Source organism: Salminus brasiliensis, chromosome 1 (genome assembly GCF_030463535.1).
Source record: "Salminus brasiliensis chromosome 1, fSalBra1.hap2, whole genome shotgun sequence".
Classification (NCBI taxonomy): domain Eukaryota; kingdom Metazoa; phylum Chordata; class Actinopteri; order Characiformes; family Bryconidae; genus Salminus; species Salminus brasiliensis.
The window spans coordinates 89,080,693-89,106,828 of NC_132878.1; the positions used below are offsets into that span (position 1 = coordinate 89,080,693).

The 26,136-nt window shown below is 41.8% G+C and overlaps 1 protein-coding gene across 1 annotated transcript in view; it reads left to right on the forward strand.

Annotated features, from left to right (window-relative positions):
• Window positions 1–26,136, forward strand: part of LOC140566526 (uncharacterized) — a 46,318-nt gene that overhangs the window by 11,581 nt on the left and 8,601 nt on the right. Inside the window, exons 5-7 of the mRNA XM_072692295.1 lie at window positions 743–843; window positions 6,017–6,133; window positions 9,355–9,429. Coding sequence (XP_072548396.1) covers window positions 743–843; window positions 6,017–6,133; window positions 9,355–9,429 — 293 coding nt within the window. The remainder of the gene's footprint in view (window positions 1–742; window positions 844–6,016; window positions 6,134–9,354; window positions 9,430–26,136) is intronic.

The following is a 26,136-nucleotide window of genomic DNA, read 5'->3' on the forward strand; positions in this document are numbered from 1 at the left end:
CCTCAGCTAGTTTGAATAGGCTAGAATTCAAAGATCCTCTAAGTTTAGACTCTACTAAACACAAGTCAAAAAGGTGACCACTCTGCTATTCGCTCAAGTATTCTAGAAAGAGGTGGGTCTTCAGTCTGCGTTTGAAGACAGCGAGCGACTCTACCGTTCGGACACCCAGGGGAAGCTCGTTCCACCACTTTGGTGCAGGACAGAAAAAAGCCTGGATGCTTGTCTTTCGTGGATTTTGAGGGATGGCGGGTCGAGCTGAGCTGTACTCGTATATTATATTGACTATAAATAAATAATACTGTAACCTATAGATACATATATCACACAGTACTTGAATCAAATCCAGATCATAATAAAACATCTGTGCCAGCTGTTGTCTGTAATAACAGAGCTGAGGGTTAATACAGTTGGGGCTGTTTTCTGGAGCCGCAGAAGGATGGAGCTCTGCAGTTCCGGGTTCGTTCTATTGGAATGTGATAACGATCTCTAAAGCCCAGGAGTGAAGAGGCCAACTTAAAGAAAGCACTTTCTCTGCCGCTGCTGACAAACCAATAGCAGTTTGCTGAGGAACTTGTTTGGGTTGGGATTGCAGCACAGATTAAATACCTGGCCTTAAGAAGTTTGCCTGGTTGATTATTGGAAGACTGAACTTTGCGAGAGTATAGACATTTGAAGTTCATCCTCTGGTGTGTGGCTAGTCTTGTGGGTTTCATGAGTAGATGTGTGCTTTGTGCTCCCACAGGTGTGCGCATATGACCGTGTGGGGCTGGGCTTCAGCAGGAGAGTGTTGGAGAATGAGACGACCGGCATGGAGAAAGTGTGGAGACCATCAACCACTGGAAGGTACCTGCATTTCTAGTGCTCTTGCCGTAATTCTGTTTGACCTGTCCTCTCATCATTTAAAAAGTACTGAAATTAGGCAGGTTTTGCTTTGCTACTTCAGGTCCAGGATGGCTTGCCATTGTTGAAGGACCTGTGGATTCTGGATTGTTAAAAAAGTGATTGCAAATTCTCCAAATGAATGTCTGTGATTTGAAGCTTAACTGTAAGGAGGTCATGCAGAATGGGCTACGACCCAAAATAAACAAGTTAGTCCACAAAGACATGCAAGGAAGGTTCAGCATTAAGGAATGGCCAGGTCAGACCGTTTGTGAAAGTACCTAAAGGGTGAAGTTATGGCATAACTAATTTAGTTATATCTTAGGAGAAGGACCATGCCCTGGACTCCTCATCCTCAACCCTATATAAACCTTCCCCTTCTTACTTTTTCACCTCAGTGACAAACAACTTTGCAGCCACTTCCACACCATCTCCTGCCTTCTTTTCCATGGCTCACCTCAGCTACAGGGGGTGGGGTTTGACTTCATCCTCCTACCATCATGCCGTCCCAACGTCCAGCCACAAAGTCCTCTGAGTTTGCCCCCCTGTTTCAGCCTTTCAGGGCCTGGTCCATACTAACAAAAGTCACGTTCATCCAGGGAAGAGATCACTGAGTAGAAGCAGGTTTGTAAGAAGTTCTGGACCAAATTTTGTAGGATTGATCATCAGGTTATTGCTGCTCAAGGGGTCATGTTTTTAAGTGTACTGTTTAATTGGGTGATCTTTTTTTTACTGGACTGGAAGGAATAGGACAGCCAAGAGGTTATCAGACCCAAGTGCTGGGTTTACTGCTGATAAACCTCAATAAGCTCAATAACTGGAAGAGTAAATGTAAGCAGAGCTTACAGCTAGAGTGAAGGAAGTTGAAGCAAAGAAAACAGCAAAAGTTATAGACTAAAGCTTTAAAGTTATAGAAATGTAATAGACTAAAGCTTTAAAGTTATAGAAACGTTATAGACTAAAGCTTTAAAGTTATAGAAACGTAATAGACTAAAGCTTTAAAGTTATAGAAAAGTTATAGACTAAAGCTTTAAAGTTATAGAAACGTTATAGACTAAAGCTTTAAAGTTATAGAAAAGTTATAGACTAAAGCTTTAAAGTTATAGAAACGTTATAGACTAAAGCTTTAAAGTTATAGAAACGTTATAGACTAAAGCTTTAAAGTTATAGAAACGTTATAGACTAAAGCTTTAAAGTTATAGAAAGGTTTTAGACTAAAGCTTTAAAGTTATAGAAAGGTTTTAGACTAAAGCTAGGATTAATAACTACTCAAAGATGAAATGTTAACAAGGAGAAAACTCTTGGTAGAATGATGAAGTCAGTTGTTCTCTATGGGGAGCACAGTTTAAATTTGGAGCTGGAAAGCTTTTGGGCTTCAGATGCTTCATTCCAGCTTGCTTGATCCATTCTGAAAAAGCAGCTCTTTACAATGTGTCTGTTGCGGAAACTCAAAACTTAATAAGAGTAAAAGAAGCATGCAGGCCTGCTCACTACAATACAGTATTAAGCCTGTACGAAATCTAATCCTCAGACCTCTGTAGTGTGAAAATGCTCCTCCTTCTAAATCAGTGCTGCATTCTTTATTGTCAGAGACCTCATAAGAAAGTCTGTTTAAGATTACTTAAAGCTCCAGGGAACTTTCATACACAGTATACATGAAGACGTTTAGTCCTGTGAATAACCTTCCAGAAACTAAACAAATGACCAATCAATTCACCATGTTTATCCCCTCTCTTCTGTTTTGTAGACATCTGTTATTTTCGTTTTCAGAGTGCTAGGAAGCTGCTAAGAGGAGCGAATAGCTGCTGAAAGTTAGGACAGGGTTTGTAGAGTGAATTTGCATCACCTGGCCATTATCAACAACGACTGTGAACACATCATAGCCCTAACAAGCTCATACTTGTCTGAGATCTTGGTAGGATCTTGGTCAAACTTCCTGTGGTTCCCTTCCTCTCTTTTTACTTTTAACATCATACAAATATGAAAAATATTTTGGAGATCAGTTCATTTTCCACTCGCTTACCTATTTACAGTAACAGAAATTTTGGACTTCGGTGCCCAAACCTTTGCATGTCGTGACATGTAAGAGACTCAGTGACAGATTTCCTCATTTTACTCCCCCTGGTGTTGCTAATCTTACAGTGGATTCAGATTGGGACCGATCCAGGCATGTGTTAGGGGATCGGTTATCGGATATTTGAATCCCATTCCAGTTCCGAGTCTGTGTTTTAACCACAGTGTTCAGAGCGCCATCTGGTGTCCAACAGACGTTATTGCCAAGAGGGCAGCACTGAGGAACTTTCTTAGAAGGTAAATAAATGAGTTGAGATTCTGCAGTGTGGAGTTCTACAGTTTTACAGTGGAACATGAAAACAGACCATAATATCTGAACCTAAAACGCACTGTTTTACCAGCGGGAGAACCGGCGTCTTTCTCTGTTTATAAACCAGCACTAAAGAGCCCATTCAGAACTAAGAGGAGGCTAACGCTAATGCTAATCACACAGATACGCTATAGAAACCCCAATCACACACAACACATTCACCCACTATAAACCAGTTATTACACACCAGTAGACCCACAGCCACAGATACAAGTCCAGAGTGTGTCCCACTACACACACACACAGGAAGGGATTAGCCTGCAGTGTTGTAAAGGAGCTGAGAGCTGATTGGTCAGGGAGGAGAGTCAGACTGGATTATAATAAACAGTTATTTTAAGAAAAGTCCAGACTAAACTGAATCGATCAGTCCAGAACGTCTCATTATAGAAACTGATACTGAAAATAAAAGGATTTTACTGATTGGATTAGTCAGCAGCTCATCTGCTCATCTAAACTGTGGGGCTGTGGTACTCAGAATTAAAAGACTCTGGGAAGATAACCTGATCAGGACATTTCTAATCATATTAATTAGTTGCATTATTTTATTATTTTAATTAGTTGCATCTGCCTCATGTCCCCAGTGCAAAACTAACGTCAGACTCTGTGTCTTGGCTGATGGATTACGTTTAGGGTAAAGGAACAATTGCAGGTATAGCGTATACTGATCTCCCCCAGCTCAGAGCAGAACATCACTGTTCAGCAATGTCCTCTTTTTATTAGCACAGTCTGACTTGCACAAATAACCTGGTCTGATCTCCCAGGCTGTGGAGCAGACATGAAGCTTCCGAGGAAGTTGTTATTTCTCTGATGCAGACAACCTTTTACCGCCCACACAAGGGCATCCGCTCGCTCCCTGTTCTGCGTGATGACCGGCCCTGGTTTACAATCAGCGCTGACCGTCCTGTTTGACCGTGTTGGAGGAGATAGATGTGCATGTGCATAAACATGTGTGTCCTTGTCCTTCTGCAGCACACCTTCCAGCTTCATTGGCCAGTGCGATCGTTCAGCGTGTGTGCTCGCTCTTATCTCGTAACCGTTGACACAGTAACACCCTGGTCGCGAGCGCTGAGGCACCGGCCCTTCCGTCCAGCCATCTGGGCATGGCGAGAGGCACGCACACAGATTTAGATTCGAGCAATCAATTTTCCTCCCAGAATTCAATAAGCGGCGAACAGCAGACGCTCTGATAAATGCCCTTTCAGCCCTCTGCGGCGAGACCTCTTCAGTTGGCCACCAGTTTGTTGGGAAAGGAAACAGCTAAGCAGATGAAGAGCTGTGAAACACAGCACATCAGCTGTGGATGAGGCAGTTTGTGTCTGATTGGTGCTGTGCTGCGTTTCACATCAATGTGAGCAATATTAGACTTGCAGAAACTCTGAGGTGGCAAAAGTATTCATATTCAGGTAGGAGTGTAGATACTAGGGTTCAAAAGGGTTTATTTCTATAGTTCCAACTTAAGCTTTTTACTCAGGTAAAAGTGTAAAAGTACTGGTTTCAAAACTACTTAAAGTATAAAAGTAGTAGAAGTAATATAAGGTAAACAAATAGTAGTAGTGAACTCCATAGTTCTGATTGGTTTGGCTGAGTAGTACTGAACTCCATAGTTCTGAATGGTTTGGCTGAGTAGTACTGAACTCCATAGTTCTGAATGGTTTGGCTGAGTAGTACTGAACTCCATAGTTCTGAATGGTTTGGCTGAGTAGTACTGAACACCATAGTTCTGAATGGTTTGCCTGAGTAGTACTGAACTCCATAGTTCTGAATGGTTTGGCTGAGTAGTACTGAACTCCATAGTTCTGAATGGTTTGGCTGAGTAGTACTGAACACCATAGTTCTGAATGGTTTGCCTGAGTAGTACTGAACTCCATAGTTCTGAATGGTTTGGCTGAGTAGTACTGAACACCATAGTTCTGAATGGTTTGCCTGAGTAGTACTGAACACCATAGTTCTGAATGGTTTGCCTGAGTAGTACTGAACACCATAGTTATGATTGGTTTGGCTGAGTAGTACTGAACTCCATAGTTCTGATTGGTTTGGCTGAGTAGTACTGAACTCCATAGTTCTGAATGGTTTGGCTGAGTAGTACTGAACTCCATAGTTCTGATTGGTTTGACTGAATAGTACTGACTGTTTGGCTGAATAGTACTGACTGTTTGGCTGAGTACTACTGAACTGAATAGTTCTGATCAGTTTGGCTGAATGGTGCTGAACTGGTTTGGTGATGTGTCATTGAAAACGCAGCAGATGGCACAAGACAGAATTGCCTGGTCTTACTTTTTCCGTATGCTAATTTTGTCTCGTTCATTTAGTGCACATCCATTTTGCACACAGTGTCATTCTGAATGGCTCTAATATTTATAGTGTAGTTAAATGTCCTCACTGTGTGTTTTTGGCCTTTTGGTTAACGACCATGTCTGAAATAACTCTTCCTTTGACTTGGTGTCTCCTGCTACGTATTGCTAATTAGATTTATGTGTGCGTTGTTGGTCTAGGGTCGGTCCGTCTCCCCTGTAATAGACAAGGACAGAGCTGACCAGTCTGCTAAGTCCTGCACCGCTGTCTGAAGGAGAGGAGGCGGGGTCGGAGGTCAACGGATACATGTGTCATAACACGCCCCCGTGATGAATGAGGCGTCAGCTACACTATGTCTAGCCTTCATTCATTTCTGCTATGTTCACCGGTGAGAAATTGACCTGAATGCCTCTTTTCTCCCATCTCACTCCTCTGTCTTTTTCTCTCTCTCTCTCTCTTCAGGATGGTGGACGACCTCCACAGATTGGTCAAGGTTGCGCAATTGGCCACGCCCTTCATTCTTGTTGGTTCAGAGCTGGGTGCACTCAACGGCAGGTTCTACAGCCATATCCACGACGCGTAAGTCTTCTCACCTCAGAGCAATCAGTCTGACGGCCTGGACAAACCTTGAAACAGCAGCTTGGCGCAGTGCCAGGGTGGTTCTTGACCGAGCCCACACTTGACACATAACTGAATCACTAAATGGGATGAAACCATGCAGGACACTAGCTTTAATGCACAGTTGTGAAGCGCATTTGGGTCCTATGACATTGGTCAGATTGAATTAGGATGGACGTCTCCAGCACTCAGGAGGCACTCCGGAAAACAAGCTTGGTCTCTAAGCTCGCAGAGAGAGACCCTTGGGTGGTCCCCTTCTCATAGTCATTTAACATTCAGGGCTTTAAAGGATGAGTTCAGTCAGTTACACTACTGTTGTTAACAGTAAATGAAAGCACATAGCCACCAGTAAGAATTATGCAAAATTCATCATGATAATTCATGACTTCTGGCTCCCTTTCATTTTTTTAACCATGTTAGCATTAGGGCTGTCGTAATTACTGGACTAAATGCATTTTTCTGAATTTAATCAGTTCAAATCAGTTCCTCATTGAATTTTCAGTGAGTAGTTGGCAGTTTGTATGATGATAATGCATATTTCACATTCTCCTACAGGTCTTTCCTATAGCATGAAACCTACACTCCAAATGTTTGTGGACACTCCTTTTGGATACTACTGAATACATTCAACTACTTTAGGATGCACCCATTGCTGACACAGATGCTGGGCGGCTTTATATCCCTCTAGCCCATGCCTGGCGATAGGCATGATGCCAGCAAAGTTCATATTTATCTGCTCCCGAGAGTCCTATTCTATTGCCAGTACTACTCTATAGGGACTAGACAAGCTGCGTGTGTATTTGCACATCTGTGTCAGCAGTGGGTGCAACTTAGAAGGGACCACAAACATTTAGACATAGTGTATAACTAGTGTTCAACCAGGACTTCTTTTTGTAGGCAAAATGCAGGGCAGCCAATCATAACATGGGTAATTTACATATTTCAGTCTTAAAGACAGTAATAAAAAGTTGGTTTTGTGGGGTTTTTTTTTGTATGTGTGTCATTTTTGGCTGGATTTGTTGTTGATATGTACATAAATGTCATACTGTCATGTCATAGGCCAGTGTGTGAATTAGGCATGCAGTGTGTGATGCTAATCGGTTGGGTATAAGCTTACATTATCTGCAGTGTAATGCTAAAGACACCAAATGTGACCAGGCATCCACTGTACCAGTGCAAGTCTCTGCTTCTTGCTGGAGCAGTTCTCTCTTCTACTGTGGGCTGATTATGGCCCCCTGCTCATCTACCCTCCCTCCCTTTGACTGATTTAATGTTTCATCAGCGCTGATGCGCAGCTGTTAACCCCGTAAATTAAGCCACCCTGTCACCGGGGCACCTGCAAAATGAAAATATTGCCCCCGCAAAGGCATCGACCCCATTCGTTTTAAAAGGTGGACTGGCTTGCTGACAGTATCTGTCTTAGCCGCATTAATCAGAAAGGTTATAGTGAGAGGTTGCGGTCAATCCTGCTTAGGGTTCAGAATTGGCAGGAGCTTCATGGTATGAATCATGATAAAATATCTCAGAGTAACGTGGTTAAATCAGGGTTCTATGGTAAACATTTTGTTAATGGTTTTAAATAGACATGAGCACATCGGAACCGGTGGTGGTTCTAGGACTGTATGGGTGAAAAAGGTCATTTTAGGGTGGACCAAAGTCTATGAACCGAACAAATGTGTGTAATTATCAGAAAATGGGTGTGTATATATATATATATATATATATATATATATATATATAAACAACACCAGATGAATAACTCAATTGAAGCCTATTGATACAGCCTAGACACTGGAGTCATTACTTAGACTATGGTTAGCCAGCTAGATCACCAGCATCTTATTCATCTTATTCCATTCCACCTTAAAAGGTGCAGCATTTATGTTCCAGCTGCTGTACAGAAAGAACATTGAGAACTAATGGCTGAAACATTTAACGTTAGAACTTGCCACGTTGTGTGACTCTTACATGGTTAAAGCACATAACCTTGTAATACAAATGTAATACAAGCGTCAGATGTATTCATTAGATAATAATTAACGCTAACTTGCCTAATTTTAGGATGTAAATACTGTCAGTGCAACTCAGTGAAGAGCCATTTGAAGGACTCTATGTGGTCCAGTGGACCAAGGTGCTGCCCCTATGATCTGTGGATCACTGGTTTGAATGCTAGGTCATGCTGCATGCCATCAGCAGCCGGAGTCAGAAAGAGCACAATTGGCATCAGTGACTGGCTTCAAGTGTGTCGGAGGAGACGTGTGTTAGTCTTTTTACCTTCCTAGTGTTGGGGGCATTGCTAGTGATGGGGGGGGTGGGGTTCACAGGGCAGAATGAGAAAATTAGTCCACTTGGCTCATCACGTCACAAGAAGCCTAACTAACAAACCTGTAAATGTAGCTAATGGGCTACCAAAACAGTCGCTTCACAGTCTACAGGAAAATCTACAGTGAACTCAGTGAACTCAGTTGGAATAACTGCAGAGCAGGAATGATAGATTTGACTCACTGGAAAGCTGCATGGGTACCCAACTGCTTTCCAGTATTTCCTGTAATTTACTGTAAAACAGCCCTGAGACCTTAATCTTACAGCATACCAACAAAGTCTAGAAAACATTGAATGCAATCGATGTAAATAAAAACTCTCAATTCAGTAGATTTTCCTGTAGACTGTGAAGCGACTGTTTTGGTAGCCCATTAGCTAATTTTCTCATTCTGCCCTGTCAAAATTCACTATATGTCTCCCTCTGGAGCAGATAAACATGAACCTATTGGCACCATGCCTAATGCCAAGCATTGCATAGAGGGGTATAAAACCCCCCAGCATTGAGCTGTGGAGCAGTGGAACTGTGTTCTCTGGAATAATGGTGCCCCATCCTATAATTTTGGGATAAGTGGGGAGTTGGGGATGAGGATGATGCTCCAAAATCAAATAGATAGCCTTATGTGGACAGAAGAGACTCTAGAGAGTTACTCTACCAAAAGCTGGATACAGTCTTTTTATAATACCCTTGATTTCAGAAGAAACAATGAATGAACAGGTGTCCCAATATTTTTGTCCATACAGTGGTATGAGTATCAGATATCGACCTTGTAAAATTTTAACAGCCTTGTCCTGCTACATGTTCTTTCTATGTTGAACCATGTCTGCTTCTTCCATAGTTATCCCCCCTTTTTTTTGTCCAGGCAAGTGTCGGACTTGGTGTTGATCAGTCCGATTCCAGAGGACGTCTTTGAAGAGGACAAGTGGCAGCAGTACTGGTGAGTCATCAAGAGTGAGTGAGAGGGAGCTAGAGGGAGGGGGAAGTGAGAGAGAGCTCAGCCTGCACACCAACACAGTTCTACTATCCATCCGTTTTAATACACAGCCCTATTAATCAGTGGCCAGTGAGCGTTAGCATCTGCTTCTTATCTCTCATCGTTGGCCAAATCAAGAGAGATCCCTCTCCTGTGTTAGCCTCATCTCACTCAGCACTATCTAAATAAGCAGGATCATTCATTCTGCCCTGTATTCAGTAGCCGGGCTGTACTTTGTGGAGAAAGCACTAAATACAGCACATTTTTTGCAGTACAGTTGGTCAATAGAGGTTAGGGTATAAACCTCATTTTACTATACTGTACAAATATATTTACAATATTAGTCATGTAAAAAGAAATAGGGCATCCTATGTGGGCTAGGTGGGTTCTAGGTGGGCTCCAGGTATGGTATTAACATTTATATTAGCACATTAGTTATTAGCATAGCCTGAATCTTTAGGCTTCTTGAACTTTTGGTAGGCAGAAACGTCTATGAATTATCAAAATTTAAGTCCCACAGGGTTCAGTTTTAAGGTCTATGAAACTGATGTTAATTCATTGAGAACTGCAGTTATGAGGGTGTAGAACTGAAGTGTGGGCCAATGCACATGGTTTAAGGAGTTCATGGTTCTTGTGGTGTGTCCTTCATGTTGATGAACATCCTCTTCTTCTTCAGGTTTTGGTCTTTGGTTTTGGTTTTGGTTCTTCTCATAATATGTCCACGTTATTTGGGCTTTGAGTGGCTTGAATTGGTCAGGAATCCGTTTGTTTTGCAGTCCAAGTTGCTCTCAAAAATTCTCTCCAGCACCAAAGTCATCAGTAGTTTTCCAGCCTTGCTTTCTAACTGTCCAGCTTTCACATCCTAAACGGACTACAGCCAGAAGTTCTCTGCCTTGTGTGTGAAGAGCAATTATTGCATTTGAAGTTCATATTTTTGAAGTTCATGTTTTTGTTTAGTACTCCATATTATATGGAGTCCCACAGGGTTACATATTAGGGTCTATAAAACGGATGTTATTTTGAAGAGAACTGAAGGGATGATGGTCAAGAACTGAAGTGTGGGCCTAAGTACAAGGTTTTAGGAGGTAATGGTTTGTTCATGTTGTTCTGAACATCCTCTTTCTCTTTTATCTTCAGAGTTTACAGTAGTTATTGTCTTTCTAGTGTTTGTTTCTTCTCACAGTATTATCCATATTATCTGGGCTTTGTTCTCTGTCTCTGATTTAGTCAAGAATCCATTTGTTTTCTCCAGCACCAGTCATCAGTTTTTTTCCCTGTCTTGCTTTCTCACTGTCCAGTTTTCACGTCCTAAAAGGACTACAGCCTGCAGTTCTGATCTTTGTGTGTAAACGCAGGTCAATGCATTAGAAGCTCACCGTGCTTTTGTCGCCTCTGGTGATAACTGTGGCTTTAACGGCTCGATCAAGACATGTACTGTTTTCATGTGAGCGGCAGAAGCGACTGCACTGCCTTCCCAGCGTGTCATGGAAAATAATGAAGATATATCTGAGATTTGCTCCGTCACACTGAGCGCGTATCCTTGTGTGGGATTCATAACTTACCGCCGCTGTTATTTATTCCACGGTTATGTAAGAAAATTGGGTTCCGTCAGATAAGAAATGAATACTTCAGAACGGTCTAATTCGTATGTGACCCAATGTGGAGCAGCACCATTTATCTGGGATGTGTGTCCAATTACCTTTTGATTAATAGCCGCTCAACCAGGCCGGCGCGAAACGGCCAACATGCAATCCAATTACTTGGGCATAGCGGAATAAATGTTGGGGATATTAACTTACGACTTAAGTTAATATAATGTACACGGAGCTGGCTAACAGATTTTGTTGCTTTTAGAGGCCGTAAGTAAAACTGGCTCCTCAGATTAAAGGAATAGTTTATATCATTTACACAATTTAGCCCAAACATGGTTGATCAGTTAAAATTGGTTTGGTGTCTAAGAGGCTAAGGTTGCTCCACCAATTAGCACTGCACAGTCTGTATTCCTAAATCTTCACAGGCTTCCATCCAACCTATTTATAATTTATCCTTCTAGCTGACCACTGCTACTGTTTTTTTTACTGTTAGCGTTTTTCAGTTGATGCTGTAGAAGAACCTCTTTTAGTTACCTAATGAACCATGTTTGTAAAAGAGTGTGATGTGTGATGTCTGAAGAACCTTTTAAATGACTGAAGAACCTTGATGGGGAAGGTTCTTTACCAATGTAAAGGTTCTTGATCCTTACACATCACTATTACAAACATGATTCTACTCTGGCATCGCTTTAGGCCCAGTACCTTTGGACATGATGTGGTTTTGAGGCACGTTTGTGTTTTGTTTGTCAAATTGTCCCTGTATTCTCCAGAATTTGGTACTGCCAATAAAGCCACCCATTTGTAGCTCCCCCTAGCACTAGCACTAGTGTGATTTTAACAGTTTGCATAGTGCTATATGATGGGGTATGAGATTTTGACCATTTTAGCTAATAAATAAACAAAAAACAAAAGTTGAGCACCAAACATGTCTTGGTTGGTTGACTACACTTGGGATAAGAGGCAAACTGCATAGAATAAATTGGATTTTTGGCCACACTATTGTACGGCAGTTGAGTGTCGGTATTTGATTACTGATAGCACTGTTTAATGCCCATTACTGTACGTCTGGTGCAAGGAGGTGACTGTTAACAAGTCTGCTAACAATACTGGGAAGATCTACACTCTGGACCAATTTATTGAATGTTTACTTTTTCTTGTGCTTTGGAATACACAATAATAAAGATAATAAAAAATACACAATAATAAACAAAAAAAAAGATGTGCAAATGCACACATACCACTTGTCTGGTTGCCAGGCGTGAGCTAGAGGGGTATAAGTCCCTCAGCATTGAGCTGTGGAGCAATAGAACTGTGTTCTCTGGAATGATGGTGCTCCATACTTTGTCTTTGGGTTGACACCCGCTATTGATTCAACACAATCACGTTCTCCCAGCAGTGCTTCAAAATTTAGTAGAATGTCTTCCCTGGACAGTAGAGAAAGGATTTTCTCTCTCTCTCTTTTTTTTTTAAACCCTTGATTTTGTTAGTAGCAATGAATGAGCAGGTGTCCCAATACTTTTGTCCATATAGTGCACCTTTAAGGGTATACACATTTGTTTCCCCCTGGTCTGTTTAGTGCACTCTAAGCCCAGTTTCTGAGTCTTACAATGGAAGCATGTGGAATTAACTGGCCCACTTTCTCTGGGTTTGGGTGTAATTGTGGACTCTCCCTGCTCGGCAGCCCTGTTAAGCATGAGATAAATGTCTGGTGTGCCATAGTGGACTGTACTAATATCTAGGGTGGGCAACAAAGGCGCTACAAGGCTTGTGCGGACGCTGCAGGATTTCCACTTCAAAGTGCTCTCATTAAGTGTGACTAGTGCTGAAAGGAGCTCAGTTACGTCCCATGGGACACCATGTTCACCGTCTCTGGAGATGCCCTACATGGACATGAAAGGGGAGGAGAAGAGAGGTATGCTTTTCCTATAGAATTTCTTAGCATCTTTTGTACTGGACTATATTGTCCATCAAAAATGTGCATACAGTGGCATGCAAACGTTTGGAAACCTTTGGTCAACATTTCTGTTACTGTGAATAGCTTAGCGAGAAAGAGAGGACTGATGAAGGCCATATTTGTGCAGTTGTCTCAAGAATTTTTTCTAGCAATGCTTTTCTTGGTCTTCCAGACCTGAGCTTGACCTCCGCTGATGCTGTAACTGCCCTTTCTTAATTACATTACAGACTGAGGACACTGATACCTGAAAACACTGTGCTATCGTCTTATAACCTTCTAATGCTTTCAAGTATTTGAATTTCCAGATTGTCGATCACCATCTCACCTCATCCCAGCTCCCCAATTCATCCCAAAATCAGTTTTCCCCCTTTGTATTTTCAGGAATACAGTTCTAATATGGTGCCAGTATGTACCTGCTCCAGTGAGTCTAGCTGAATGCATTCATACACACACACACACACACACACACACACACACACACACACACAGACATAAATATATTTCCTTGAATAACCCATAACCCACACTGAAACACATTTGCCCCAGTGGCTGAGCGCAAATGTTGACCTCATAACAAAGAAACACAATGTGTGGGAGATGGCATTATTATTTCTTGGGCTGTACCATCACACATATTGGCACATGCTGTATATTTACACATGGAGCCACCCTATACCATTTTATTTTCCTCCAGATCTGCCCTGTCATTTCAAACCAACAACACCAACATGCTGGTTTAGTAGCAGCATGTTGGAAAGGGTTACGGTCAGTCTTTTGACAGTGAGTGTAATTGTGGCTTCCCTTCGCTGGAGAACCTAATCAGGAGGAAAATGTGTGGCGGTGCGCTGTGATGGAGGGGGAAATGGTCAACATTGGTTGGGGATTATGGGAACTCTTGTTTCCTAACAACGAGTGGGGAAACTACTCTAGCGCTACTCGTTGTCAGGAGGGGTTTCAGTCCATTTCAGTAACGTGTGTGTACTAGAGCTGCACAATATATCGTTTCAGCATAGTCATCGCAGTGTGCACATGCGCGATAGTGACATCGCAGGACGTGCAATATCAATATAAGGCCAATTAAATCATATTCATTGTGCTACAACTTGATACAAAAGGAAATTTCACACTGTTCTAATTTTTCATTTCATATCAACCAGAGGCGGATTATACCTGCCCCATATCATTTATTTTACTCCAAGCATTGATTCACAGAATGCATTATTAATATCACAACATATCATGTTGGATTATAGACTTTTGGTGATAATTTGTGAATATTGCTGTATTTTTAACATCACAACAATGTCAGTGTTTTTTCAATATTGTGCAGCCCTAGTGTGTACTGTTACTCACTCACAAAATAATTACTCTGTAAGATTGATACTTCTTCCTATGACTGTGTTACCTAGAGCTGTGTCTGATTTGTTAGAAGGCAAGATGTCATTGCTGATCTAATCTTAGGAATACAGTTATAGAAAGATGGGGAACTACACTACGCTTGCTTTCTGTGCTTGGACAATGTGGAAGGCTCACATTCCCATGTGCATGTTTTCCAATGCAAGTTCCGCTATTGTACAAACTGGCATATGTATGAATATTTATATTTTTAAAAAAATCGACTGTTATGTTAATTAACTAATAATACTGGTCGACTGAGGTCTTGTGAAGTTGCTTTCTATGTCTGCAAAATATTTTCCACTAAAAAATGGTCTACGATCTCAAAACGTGCTGAGCTCAGTGGCAGTCGTTCACTTTCAGGTTCAGGTTTCAACAGAACTGAGTTTGGTTCTTTTAAAATGAACTTTAAGTAAAACACTGGGGCGATACTCAGAATGCTATGTTGCCTACTTCTTTTTAACACTATTAAACGGTAAATTCTAGAAGTCTGCCAGATGCTGTAAATGTAAACGAACGGCCAATCATGTGTGTTTCGGTCACTCTCGTCTGTTGGTCTGTTCCTCTGGCCTTGTAGTTTGGCTAATAAGAGCTAGAGGAAGGCCTTCAAAGCCATATTGATTGTGCACCTTCCTTCTGTTTGCCCAACATGCTCTGGGAGTGTACTTCAAACCCTTGTTATTGACTCGGCCGTTGAATCAGCCAAGCTCAATGTCTACTCCAGGTCTGTTTTGGCGGAACTTCACTTTATAACTGGCCGTACCTCGCTGGCCTTCGAGGATGCAAACCAAATAAGACAATACAACAAAAGAAAAACACAAACTGCAGCTTGTGAAGTTGACTGGAACTATCTGTATTTTGATTCAAATGGCTCCCTGACAAAAAGCCTGGGTTTAATGTGTGAATGATGATGTCTCAGAATACTGAAAAGTAATGGATCCAGCAGTTTAATGAAGAATCAACAAACAAACAAGACGCATAAATTAAGTCTCCTTCAAGATGGTGCATCAGACACATGGGAGAACTCCTTATAATGTTTAATCTGATGAATAACAAGTGTGTTTACAAGGGTCTTAGGACTAATTTGAGTATTTATAAAGTTCTTAGCTGTTGAGTCATTAGTAAAGTGGTGTCATAAGCAAGTGGTTTTGCTCAGTCTTACTGCCTGTGTCTATGGACTGTTAAATGTATGAGCTGCCTACTTGTTACGGTATAGTAACCATGCCGGTACCTCTACCCAGGTGGTCCATCCTAATATCATAGGTACTACAGCAGCACCTGGCCTGTTTCAGTGTAGTAATCATGGAGTTCCTCTACCCTGATGGTCTATGTTGATGTCATGGGTACTAAAGCTGGACCCGGCCTGTTTTGGTGTAGTAATCATGGCGGTTCCTCTACCATGATGGTCTATGTTGATGTCATGGGTACTAAAGCTGAACCCAGCCTGTTTCAGTGTAAGAATCATGGCGGTTCCTCTACCATGATGGTCTATGTTGATGTCATGGGTACTAAAGCTGAACCCAGCCTGTTTCAGTGTAGTAATCATGGCGGTTCCTCTACCATGGTGGTCTATGTTGATGTTATGGGTACTAAAGCTGAACCCAGCCTGTTTTGGTGTAGTAATCATGGCGGTTCCTCTACCATGATGGTCTATGTTGATGTCATGGGTACTAAAGCTGAACCCAGCCTGTTTCAGTGTAGTAATCATGGCGGTTCCTCTACCATGATGGTCTATGTTGATGTTATGGGTACTAAAGCTGAACCCAGCCTGTTTTGGTGTAGTAATCATGGCAGTTCCTCTACCCTGATGGTCTGTCCTGGCGTCTTAGGTACTAAAGCAGGACCCAGCTAGTTTCGGTATAGTAACCATGACTGTTCCCCTATCCTGATGGTCTGTCCTGAAATCATAGGTACTGGGGCAGGGTTTAGCTTGTTCTGGTGAATGACCGTGGCGGTTCCTATCATAGGGGACAGGATCTGGCTTGTTACAGTGTATTGACCATTTCTATCTCTCTACCTATATGGTCTACTGTGATGCCATCTGGCTCATTTCAGTGTAGTGACCTTTGTGGCCTCCCTACCCAGTTGTTTTTCCCTGACATTGTAGCTGCCAGGGCAGGGTGTGACCTTGGTGGTTTTCCTACCTAGATCATCTGTCCTAACATCATATCTGCTAGAGCTGGATCTAGCTTGTTCTGGTGTAGTGACTGTGGTGGTCCCGCTACACAGATGGTCTATCCTGACGTCATAGGTACTGAAGCAGGATCCGTCTTGTAGTTACCATGGCAATCCCCCAGCCAGATGTTCTGTCCTAATGTCATTTTGTACTGGAGTAGGATCTGGCTTGTTGGTGTCCCTGATGATCTCTCTACCTAGATGGTCTATCCCGATGTCATAGGTTCTGGAGCAGGATCTGGCTCATTTCAGTGTAGGTACCTTGGTGGCCTCCATACCAAGATGTTTTTCCCTGACATCATACGCAGGATGTAGCTTGACCTTGGTGGTTCTCCTACCCAAATGGCCCATCCTCATGTCATAGATGCTGGATCAGATGGCTTGTTTTTGTGTAGTGCCCATGGTGGTCCCTCTACCCAGATGGTCTACAGTGACCTCATAGTTATATATAGTCATAGTTCATGAAGTATTACTCCAAGACTAATTGTGGCAAAGTAGTTGCTGTGAGGTAGTTAGTCCATATTGTGGAGCCCTGGTGCAGGGTTTGTGAGGCTGTTCCTGGGTTTGTTTTTGACATATTCAGCAAAAAGATTGGTGATGGGGCTCAGCTTCATGTTATTTCTTCTTTCTTCTCTGTCTCTGTTCTTTATTAAGTAATAATTATGTAAAGCTGCTTTGTGACGACAACAGTTGTAAAAAGCGCTATACAAATAAATTTGACTTGACTTGACTTGACTTGAGCTTCTGACAGACACTCTCCCTCAGCTACTCCTACACATGGCAGTGTCACATGTACTGGTGCACTAGAGAAGTGATTGAACATGCCCATGGCTTGAGGACCCTTGGGGATCAGAGCTGAAAGGACCGATAGACAGGAATGTGACACAGCACTACTGCCAGACTAGCAATGTGAGAGTATCAGGACAATTGTGACACCTCTCCCAGCCTTGCTACCTTCTGTATTAGAGCATTCTTTGTAAGAGTGGATGATATGGAAACATGTAAAAATGCTGAATAGCTCATGGTCTTAAGGGATTGCCACTTCAATGAAACATTTCCTCAATTAAATATGAAAGCCAAATATATACTTGAGTGAAAATCTGAGAGTATTGGCATTTAAAGTTTCTCAAGTACACAAACAAGAACAGTGTGCTTGACGTGAAGGTATTCATATACTAATAGAGCGCCCTTGTGGACAAACCTGCTTAACATGAGTGAGTTAGTAACTCCGTCTCAAGCCAGGTCCATGAGGTGCTAGTATATCTAATATAGAGAGTAAATGTTAGAGTAGATCCACCCTCAGTATCAGCAGGTCTGCTGCCCTCTTGGGACCAAAAATGCATGTTTTAGCAAGGGTTTAGATAATGAGCGTGTGGAGGCTGGCCTAGTGAGTTGCGGGCAGGGTGGAAAGGTGCCGGCCAAATGGTTTTGTGATTCGGACGTCGTCATTGGGCCAGTGGGAGCATTAACATTCAGAAGGGTGTCGCTACGTAATGGTGGGAACAATCCTGACGGTTTTATTATCAATTAAAGGGGAGTTATGAATGGTCAACCTCTAGGGCGCAACAGCAAACAGCAAAAGTGTAATTTTCTGACCATAAAATGTATTTTATTGAACAAATCACTTGTTTTATCCAAATGTTAAAAGGCGTATGTGTGTGGGGGGGGGGATTAAAAAAATATATATATATATACTTGCACTTTAGTAGATGAAACTAAGTAACTAACTTATGTAATGGGAATTAAGTCTGTCACATCTGCCTCATCTTAATGCTTTACAAACTACAATAAACAAGTCAGCAGTACGAGATGATTTAGCATAGTCATGGTGTAATTTTGCAATGAAATGATTGAATAAAAGTGCAAGTATTTAATTAAAGGACAAAGTAAAGTGGAATTCTTCCTAAATAGTACTTAGGTACAGTAACAACATATAATTCCTGAAGTATTTTCTGCCCCAGTGTTTTAAAAGTGAGGACAGCTGTGGCCTGAAGGTTAGAGAAGTAGGCTCAGGAGCAGAAGACTGGCTGAACGTAGGGATGGAAGGAGTGAGAAACTGTGCTTCATCCTCCCTCAACATTCACAACTGAGGTTCCCTGCAAGGCACCTAACCCTGAACTGCTCCCCAGACGCTGAGGTAGCTGCCCACTACTCTAGGTGTGTGTTCTCACTGCCCCTAGTCACTACTGTGAGCATCATGATAGCAGTATCAGCAGTACACTAACACAGCAGTGTGACATATTTAACCTCAGCATTAACCCCTCAATGACAGTGTGATTCTAAAGTTCTGAATACATCATGATGCCAACTTAAACCTATTGTTCTCCCCTACTCTGTATATGTATTACGTGCAGAGTTCTGTCTGTCTGTCTGTCTGATGACATATGTATGACAGAGGTAAAGAGTAAGTGCTTTCCTAAATGAATTTTGGGAACTACTGCTGAATATTCTGACAGCAGTTTTCTCAACATCTGCCAGATACTGTCTGCTCTGGTGCTTTTTGTCCTTTGCTCTTTAAAAGTTAGCAGGCAACCTGACGTGGGTAGCATCAGTGGCACCTAAATCCAAGCCTTCATTAACAGAACATTAGGTGAATACCATGCACAAAGTATCCGCCCCCCTTGGGATTTCAAAGGGGAATCCAGGATGCCAATTAATAGTAATTAGCACCGCTAGCGCTGTAGCTACTGCTGCCAGTCTCCGCTAATGAAGCAAGGCTGTACAGGCCCTGGTGTATTTACCTCTGTCTAATCTATAGTATTGACTCTGAGTCACTCGGGGGAAGGCTGTGGCATACCTGATAGTGCTCTAATACCTCCGAGTGGGTTGTTACTGCCCTCTAGTGGTTGTGATCAACACGGCTTGAGCATGCTGTCATTCTTTCAAATGTTTGTTTTTTATGTGAAGAAATGCATTCCCTGATACAGATTTATAGACACATGAGAGGTATTTCACAAAGTAAGATTTCCCAGTAAAGCCAAAAAGTGGTGTAGGAATATCCCTGACATTGGGCTTAAAAACTGGGACTAACTGGGACTGAGGTTTTTGGTGCAAGGAGGCATGTATTTAGTGAGTTTCATTATGGGGACATTTTTTGACCCTCATTTTATAAATAAACCCTTGTTAATTTAAAGTCTTAGCATCCTGTTCATTATTCATTCTTCTTATTAATTAAAAAATAGTTTTTTGATTACAGGCCGCATGCTCATTCAGAATGTACAGTATCTACTATCAGACAGTTTGTCAAATAGCTCTTTTAAATGACCAGGGGTGAGTTAACAAAGAGTGTGATGGCACAAATAACTATAAAGTGATAGTATTACAATAATTTAAAAATGTATTTCTACCCCCCTGATTAGAGGTACTCAACAAAAACAAACTTGTCAATATACAAGCGACTTTAGTGGAAGTATATAGAAAAACTTTTCACAAATATTGAAAACATTTTGGAAAGGGGTTGTTTTGACTCATTTAAACTCCCACACCACACTGGGAGGCCCCACAGTATCACAATATCACAGTATTACAGTATCACAACAATACAGCATTACAGTATCACAGAATCACAGTATTACAGTATCACAGTATTACAGTATCACAACAATACAGCATTACAGTATCACAATATCATAGTATTACAGTATTACAGTATCACAGCATTACAGTATCACAGTATTACAGTATCACAGCAATACAGCATTACAATATCACAGTATTACATTATCGCAGTATCACAATATCACAGTATTACAGCATCACAGTATCAATATATCCTAGTGTCACAATATCCCAGTATCACAATGTCACAGTATTACACAATCACAGTATCACAATATCCCAGTATTACAGTATCACAGCATTACAGTATCACAGTATTACAATGCACAGCAGCAGCCTGTCTCTCAGGGGTATGTTGACCTGTTCGCTCTTGATTCACAAAAGCACTTCCACATTTCGAGTTCTACTTTCCAGTGGACATCAGACTTACAAACGTTACATGAAACATCCAGATGAAATAAAATTTGAGATGAGATTCAAACATGAGGGCATGCAGTCAATGTGCTTCTCTGCTTACTTCTGTTTACTTTATCAGCTGCACATCTGATCTGATGAAGTGCTTCAGAACCATCCACAGTCTGTCGTGGGTGAGTGAAGGTGTTCTGTGAGCGTTGGTGGATACTTCTTTAACTCATTTAGTGATGAAGAAGAGTTGATAAGAGATGTTAATACATTCTGCCTGGTTAAACCTGCTGTTGCTCCATTACCTTATAGTGAAACTCTGTGTAGCTCTGTATTCAGGTCTGGACATGTGTATGCACCCAAAGAGCTGTTATCATATAGATCATTTTCTGTGGCAGTGCTGTGTGTGGCAGCTGTCCTCAGTTTGTGTTATGGGATGTAAGTTATGATTTTTGAACATACTGCCCCTGAGGGAGGACTGGGTGGGTCGGAGTGACACTGACTGCTCAACCTCTTGTAGTTTAAAGATTTACCATTTTTGGCTCTTGATTACTTGGTTACTACACAGTCAAACTGGCTGTTTGGGGGCCAAAGTTATTGTGGACATGGCATTGCTCCTTTTTAGATGCAACAAGCCCAGCATTGCTCCATGTGTTAAATCGCAAACTCATTGGAGTAAGCCATTAATTCTAAGTATTAAGTATTAGTATTAGATTTGTGCCGTTATTAGTATTAACTTCTGTGCCGGGTCTGTGGGCAAAACTACAAGAAAGCAAAAGCAAGGGATATCTGCAAATTACTTGATGTAAACTGTTTAGGTGAGTAAATGAAAGGTACTGTTTAATTAATATAATTAAAATTATTCAGCCATCATTGCAAATTAGGTTTTAGCTAAATTGACAAACTTTCAGCTGTTTGTAAAAACCAATAAAAAAATGAACATATTGAAATGCATATATTAAAATATATTAATATTACTACTATATTTATAATTACTACATAATAATATATTAAAAGTAATATTAAAATATCTCAACACAACTAATTCAACACAAAACATGTCAAGCGTCTTTAGTACTCAGTAGAGCACCCTTTTGCTGTTATGACCTGCTGCAAAACATGATTCATAACCGGACACCAACTTCTTGCAGTGTACCTGATAAATCTTAGCCCATTTCTCATGGGTAATGGCCTCCAGTTCTCTAAAATTCTTGGATTTGCTGCTGCAACCACCTTCTTGTATGAGGTTCAAGTGACGAGCACTGCAGAATCTTCCAGGACTTCTTCTGAAACTTGGCCCAATGACGCCTAAGCTTCAGCTTGGCATGCTGTTTTCTCCTAAGATTTCATGATGCTTGATTGAATCCAGCATGGCCGTCACAGCCCCTGGATGTGTTTTATCTCGAGCACTGACACAGGTAATGAAGCCCTTGATTTGCCACCTGATTTGCAAGTGTGAACTGTTATGAGGGATTCTGTTCAGGGGTTGAATTTTGAGAAAGCACTGGTTATATTAGTTGTTTTGAGATATGTAAACTGCTCTTGTTTAATTGGTTTATTGTAAACAGCTGAAAGTGAACAGCTTGAGCTAATAAGCCTAATTAGCAGTGGCGGTTGTGTAATTTATCTAGTTCTAAGTCCTTTTCTGTTCCCTCTTTGAGTGAGGTGGTGGGGTTATGGTAACCTTCTGGCGGGCCAAAGCAAATATGATCACAGGCCACACTTTGGGCAACCGTGCTCTAGACAAACACTGACTCTGTCCAACGCTCTTGTGTGTGTTGTAGTCAACACTGAATGGATTTCCCACAGCAGAGCAGCTTGTTGTTTGTCTGCTTTGCTTTAATTTCAATTTGTTGCTGCTTTCGTTTGGTTTTGACATTGGAGCAGAATTCCTTTCTTGGAAGACGAGGACTCTTCTTTCAGAGGTTGAAATCGGACACTCGTCCAGATTGATTTTCACTTTTGCTTTCCTTTTTTGCACCCTTGTAAAATAATACACAGAGTGTCCTTTCACGACATTCTCTCCCATAGCTTGGACGGTGCTGGACTACTACTACTTTGAGAACACCAGATCCACTTATGTCCATTTATCTGTGACCTCTTTCTGGACACAGAAGCCAGAGATGGTAGGGGGCCAAGCACCTACAATAAGGCCATGCAAATTTTTAAAGGGTCCTTATCAGGACCTGCGGTTGATGGGACCATGCGTGTGTGTGTGTGTGTGTGTGCAATAGAGAGAGCGAGAGAGAGAGAGAGTGTGTGACATTCCGACAGTGGGTCATGCGTTTTTCTCCTTACAAAAGAAACAGACTCCATTCAGCCTGCACTAATCCAGATGGAAAAGTCAAAGAGCAGAAAGTCCACAGGCCCAACCTCATTTCATCACTTTCATCGCCACCAAAGGAGAGAGGGAGACAGGAGGGGTAGAGAAAAAAAAAGAGGGGGGCACCTCAGAAAATGACCAACATCGGCGCTTCCTGAGCTCAGCCGCCACGCCGTTATCTGTTTAATTCATCCCGCCAATCTAGGCTGTCTTTTCCTCCGCTAAATTGCCCTTTGACACGCATGCCTTCCTGCGCATAATCCACAACCTCCAGGGCAGAATTAAAAAACGAAGTGAATGGGAGCGAACCTCGAAATAAAATGTCAATGCCGGCGGACTGATTTGACTCCAAATCGAAGCGCTGTGCCGTGCTCTGACACAGGATGTAGTATTTTTTTGGGAGGAGGCGAGGAGGGGGGTGAAGGAAACGTGTCCAGATGAAGGAAAAAAAAAAAGATGTCAGGAGCTCTGAATTCTCTGAGGAGAGAGGGAGGTGGAGGTGGTGGTGATGGAGGAGGGGAGGGGAGATCTAAATTGAAAGCGGAAATGACTTTGGAAACGGATGGAGAGGCCGCGAGAAAAGACGAGTGTCAGGCCAGCCGTCTTTCATTTGTTGATATGAACGTTTTTGTATGTGAAAGGCACCGAGCTTCACGACCCGTTTGGATAGGAGACGAATTTCCCAACAGTGCTGGCTTATTCTGTCACAAGCTCAGAGAAACTTTTGCACGTTTGCCTGCTGAGGAGTTTGAACTTCTAGTATTGAAGCTTTTGAACATGACCTTTAAAGTCTGAAAGCCAAGCAGTAAAACGTTATTCCCTCCGTCCAGTGTTTCCTAATGGTCGTCCAGGAGGGAACCTAAAACGCTGTGACAACAGGTTCTCTGAGTGATGCCATGTTTGAGGAGAACCAGTGCTATAGCAGCTGTACTCTGACATTTGGAGCTTCTAACTGCTTGTAATTGACTTTCAGGAAATATATGATCGCTGTCAGGCATTTACATTTACATTAAGGCATTTAGCCGAGGCTCTTTTCCAGAGCGACTTACAGAAGTGCATCACTGTTTAATAAGGAAACACCCTTAGCTAGTTTGCATCGGCTAGGATCCAAAAGATACGACTAAGCTTAAATGCTACTAAATACAGAAGTCAGTATGGAGACCACCCAGGGGAGGTTCGTTCCACTGCTTCAGTGCCAGGACAGAAAAAAGATGCTCGTCTTCCACAAATCTTAAAGGATGGCAGGTCAAGATTGGCTCTTGACCAGCCAAAGATCCTGTCCATTTTTTGCATTTTGACATAATGTGAATCTGGCCGTTGTTCTTTAGAGGGCATCAATATTTTTATGATGAATGGACCAATAGAAATGCTCCACAATGACCTGAACATTGACTTCCATTAAATATTACATTTTTTATTCCATTTCCTGTTGCCATTTTTAGAGATACAGATTTTTTTTTGTGTGACAGTGTCCACATATAATTGCGTGTCTTTCTGTTTTACACAGCCTTTGAGTTATGATCTGAACCTGTCCTGTAATGAATGGGTGTTGTGCTCATGTTGGAACTGAAGAAAACCTGCAGTACAGCTGTGAAACCACTGCTGGGAAAACAGCATGGTCAGCTCAAGCTGTTCAGGCTAGTTAAGCTGGTTGAGCAGTTTAGGTGTAGACCAGCGTAGGGTGTGTTTTGTTTAAGTTTGATGGTTTAGCTGGCCTACAAGCATGATCAACCTGACCAAGCTGGAGAACCAGTATGATCCAGCAAGACCAGCGTGACCATAATTAATTGCAACATACACTAAACTGGTGAAGTTTACCAGTATAGGGCATGTATTTGCCTCCATGACCAGCTTTTCGACGGCGCTCTCAGATGATTTGTTGTAGTATGTGAGCTACAGTGCTGTTTTTTTTTAGCCTTCCTATCCTGTATTATAACCAGCTGTCATAGCCTGCTAGATATATGCACCAACCAGCCATAAAATTAATACCACCGGCTTCGTGCTGCAGAGAAACAGATCTGACCATTCGAAGGCGTCCTGTGGTATCTGGCACCAAAACAGCAGATCCCTTAAATCCTGTAAGACATGGGGAGGGGCCTTCATGGATCACATCAATGAGCCTTCTGTTGAAAGTTCACAGGTTGTCCTTTTTTGGTGCACTTTTGGTAGGAACTGACCACTGCATGTCAGGAACACCCCCACAAGACCGGCTTGATGTTTTGGAGAAGTTCTGGCCATCACAATTTGGTTGACTGTTCTTCAATTGCTGTCTAATGTAGCCATCCCATGGCAGATGCTACTGTAGATAAAGGACAGTGAAGGTGATCAGTGTTTTTCATCTGACAATGGATAGAAAAATGCAGTAAATGCAGAAATGATGGGGCAAAGTGACTCACTGGCACTCGGCTAAACTGATGAATCATGTTTGTTGGAGCAAGGAAAGCACTCCACTGTGCAGGACTAGGACTGAGAGGCAGTGGAGTGGTCACTTTACTGTAGGACTCATAGATATATAGTGTCCCTGATCTATTGCACACTATCTTGATGGCATCTTTAGACTGCGGTCCATTAGTATTGGCTCATGGAGACGTTTCAGGCTGCTAAGCACTTCTTTTAGTCAGTGTGGATAAGACCATCTGCCAAATAGTGTAAATGTGAACGCCAACTCGAAATCAGCTCAGTCAGGTTTATGATAAACTGTGATTGTCAGTTTCAGTTTCTTGTAAATGTGGGTCAGACCTGTGTGTGTGTGTGTGTGTGTGTGTGTAATTATTGATTGGGCTCTGTAGGCTGAGACTAGCCAATTCATGGCACCAGTGAACTGAAACCGATGGGGCCTCTTGAGTTACAACCCCCCCCCCAAACACTGCTCCACCCCTCCCCCCAGTCCTAATGCCCCTCTATTTCAGCCTCATTCCGATCTTAACCACAAAACCCTCTCTCAGACAGACAGCAATTAAAGTGAAAAACGCATATATATATATATATATATATATATATATATATATATTTCCTGTTAAAATGTAAAACTAAGGGTATGTAGTAATAAAATACAAAACATTATAAATTATGTACAAATATTTTTCCTCTTAATCAGATTTCCCATAAATTTGGTAAATGTTTGTTTTAGCTTTCAATTTGAAAGTACATTGTGGTGTTGCTGTGTTTATATTGGTGACTTTTATTTTGACAGGATTTGTTTCTTTGTATTAGTGACTTATATTGACATGGTCTGTCAAAATATCAGTCGTATGAGTCATATGAGTATTTTG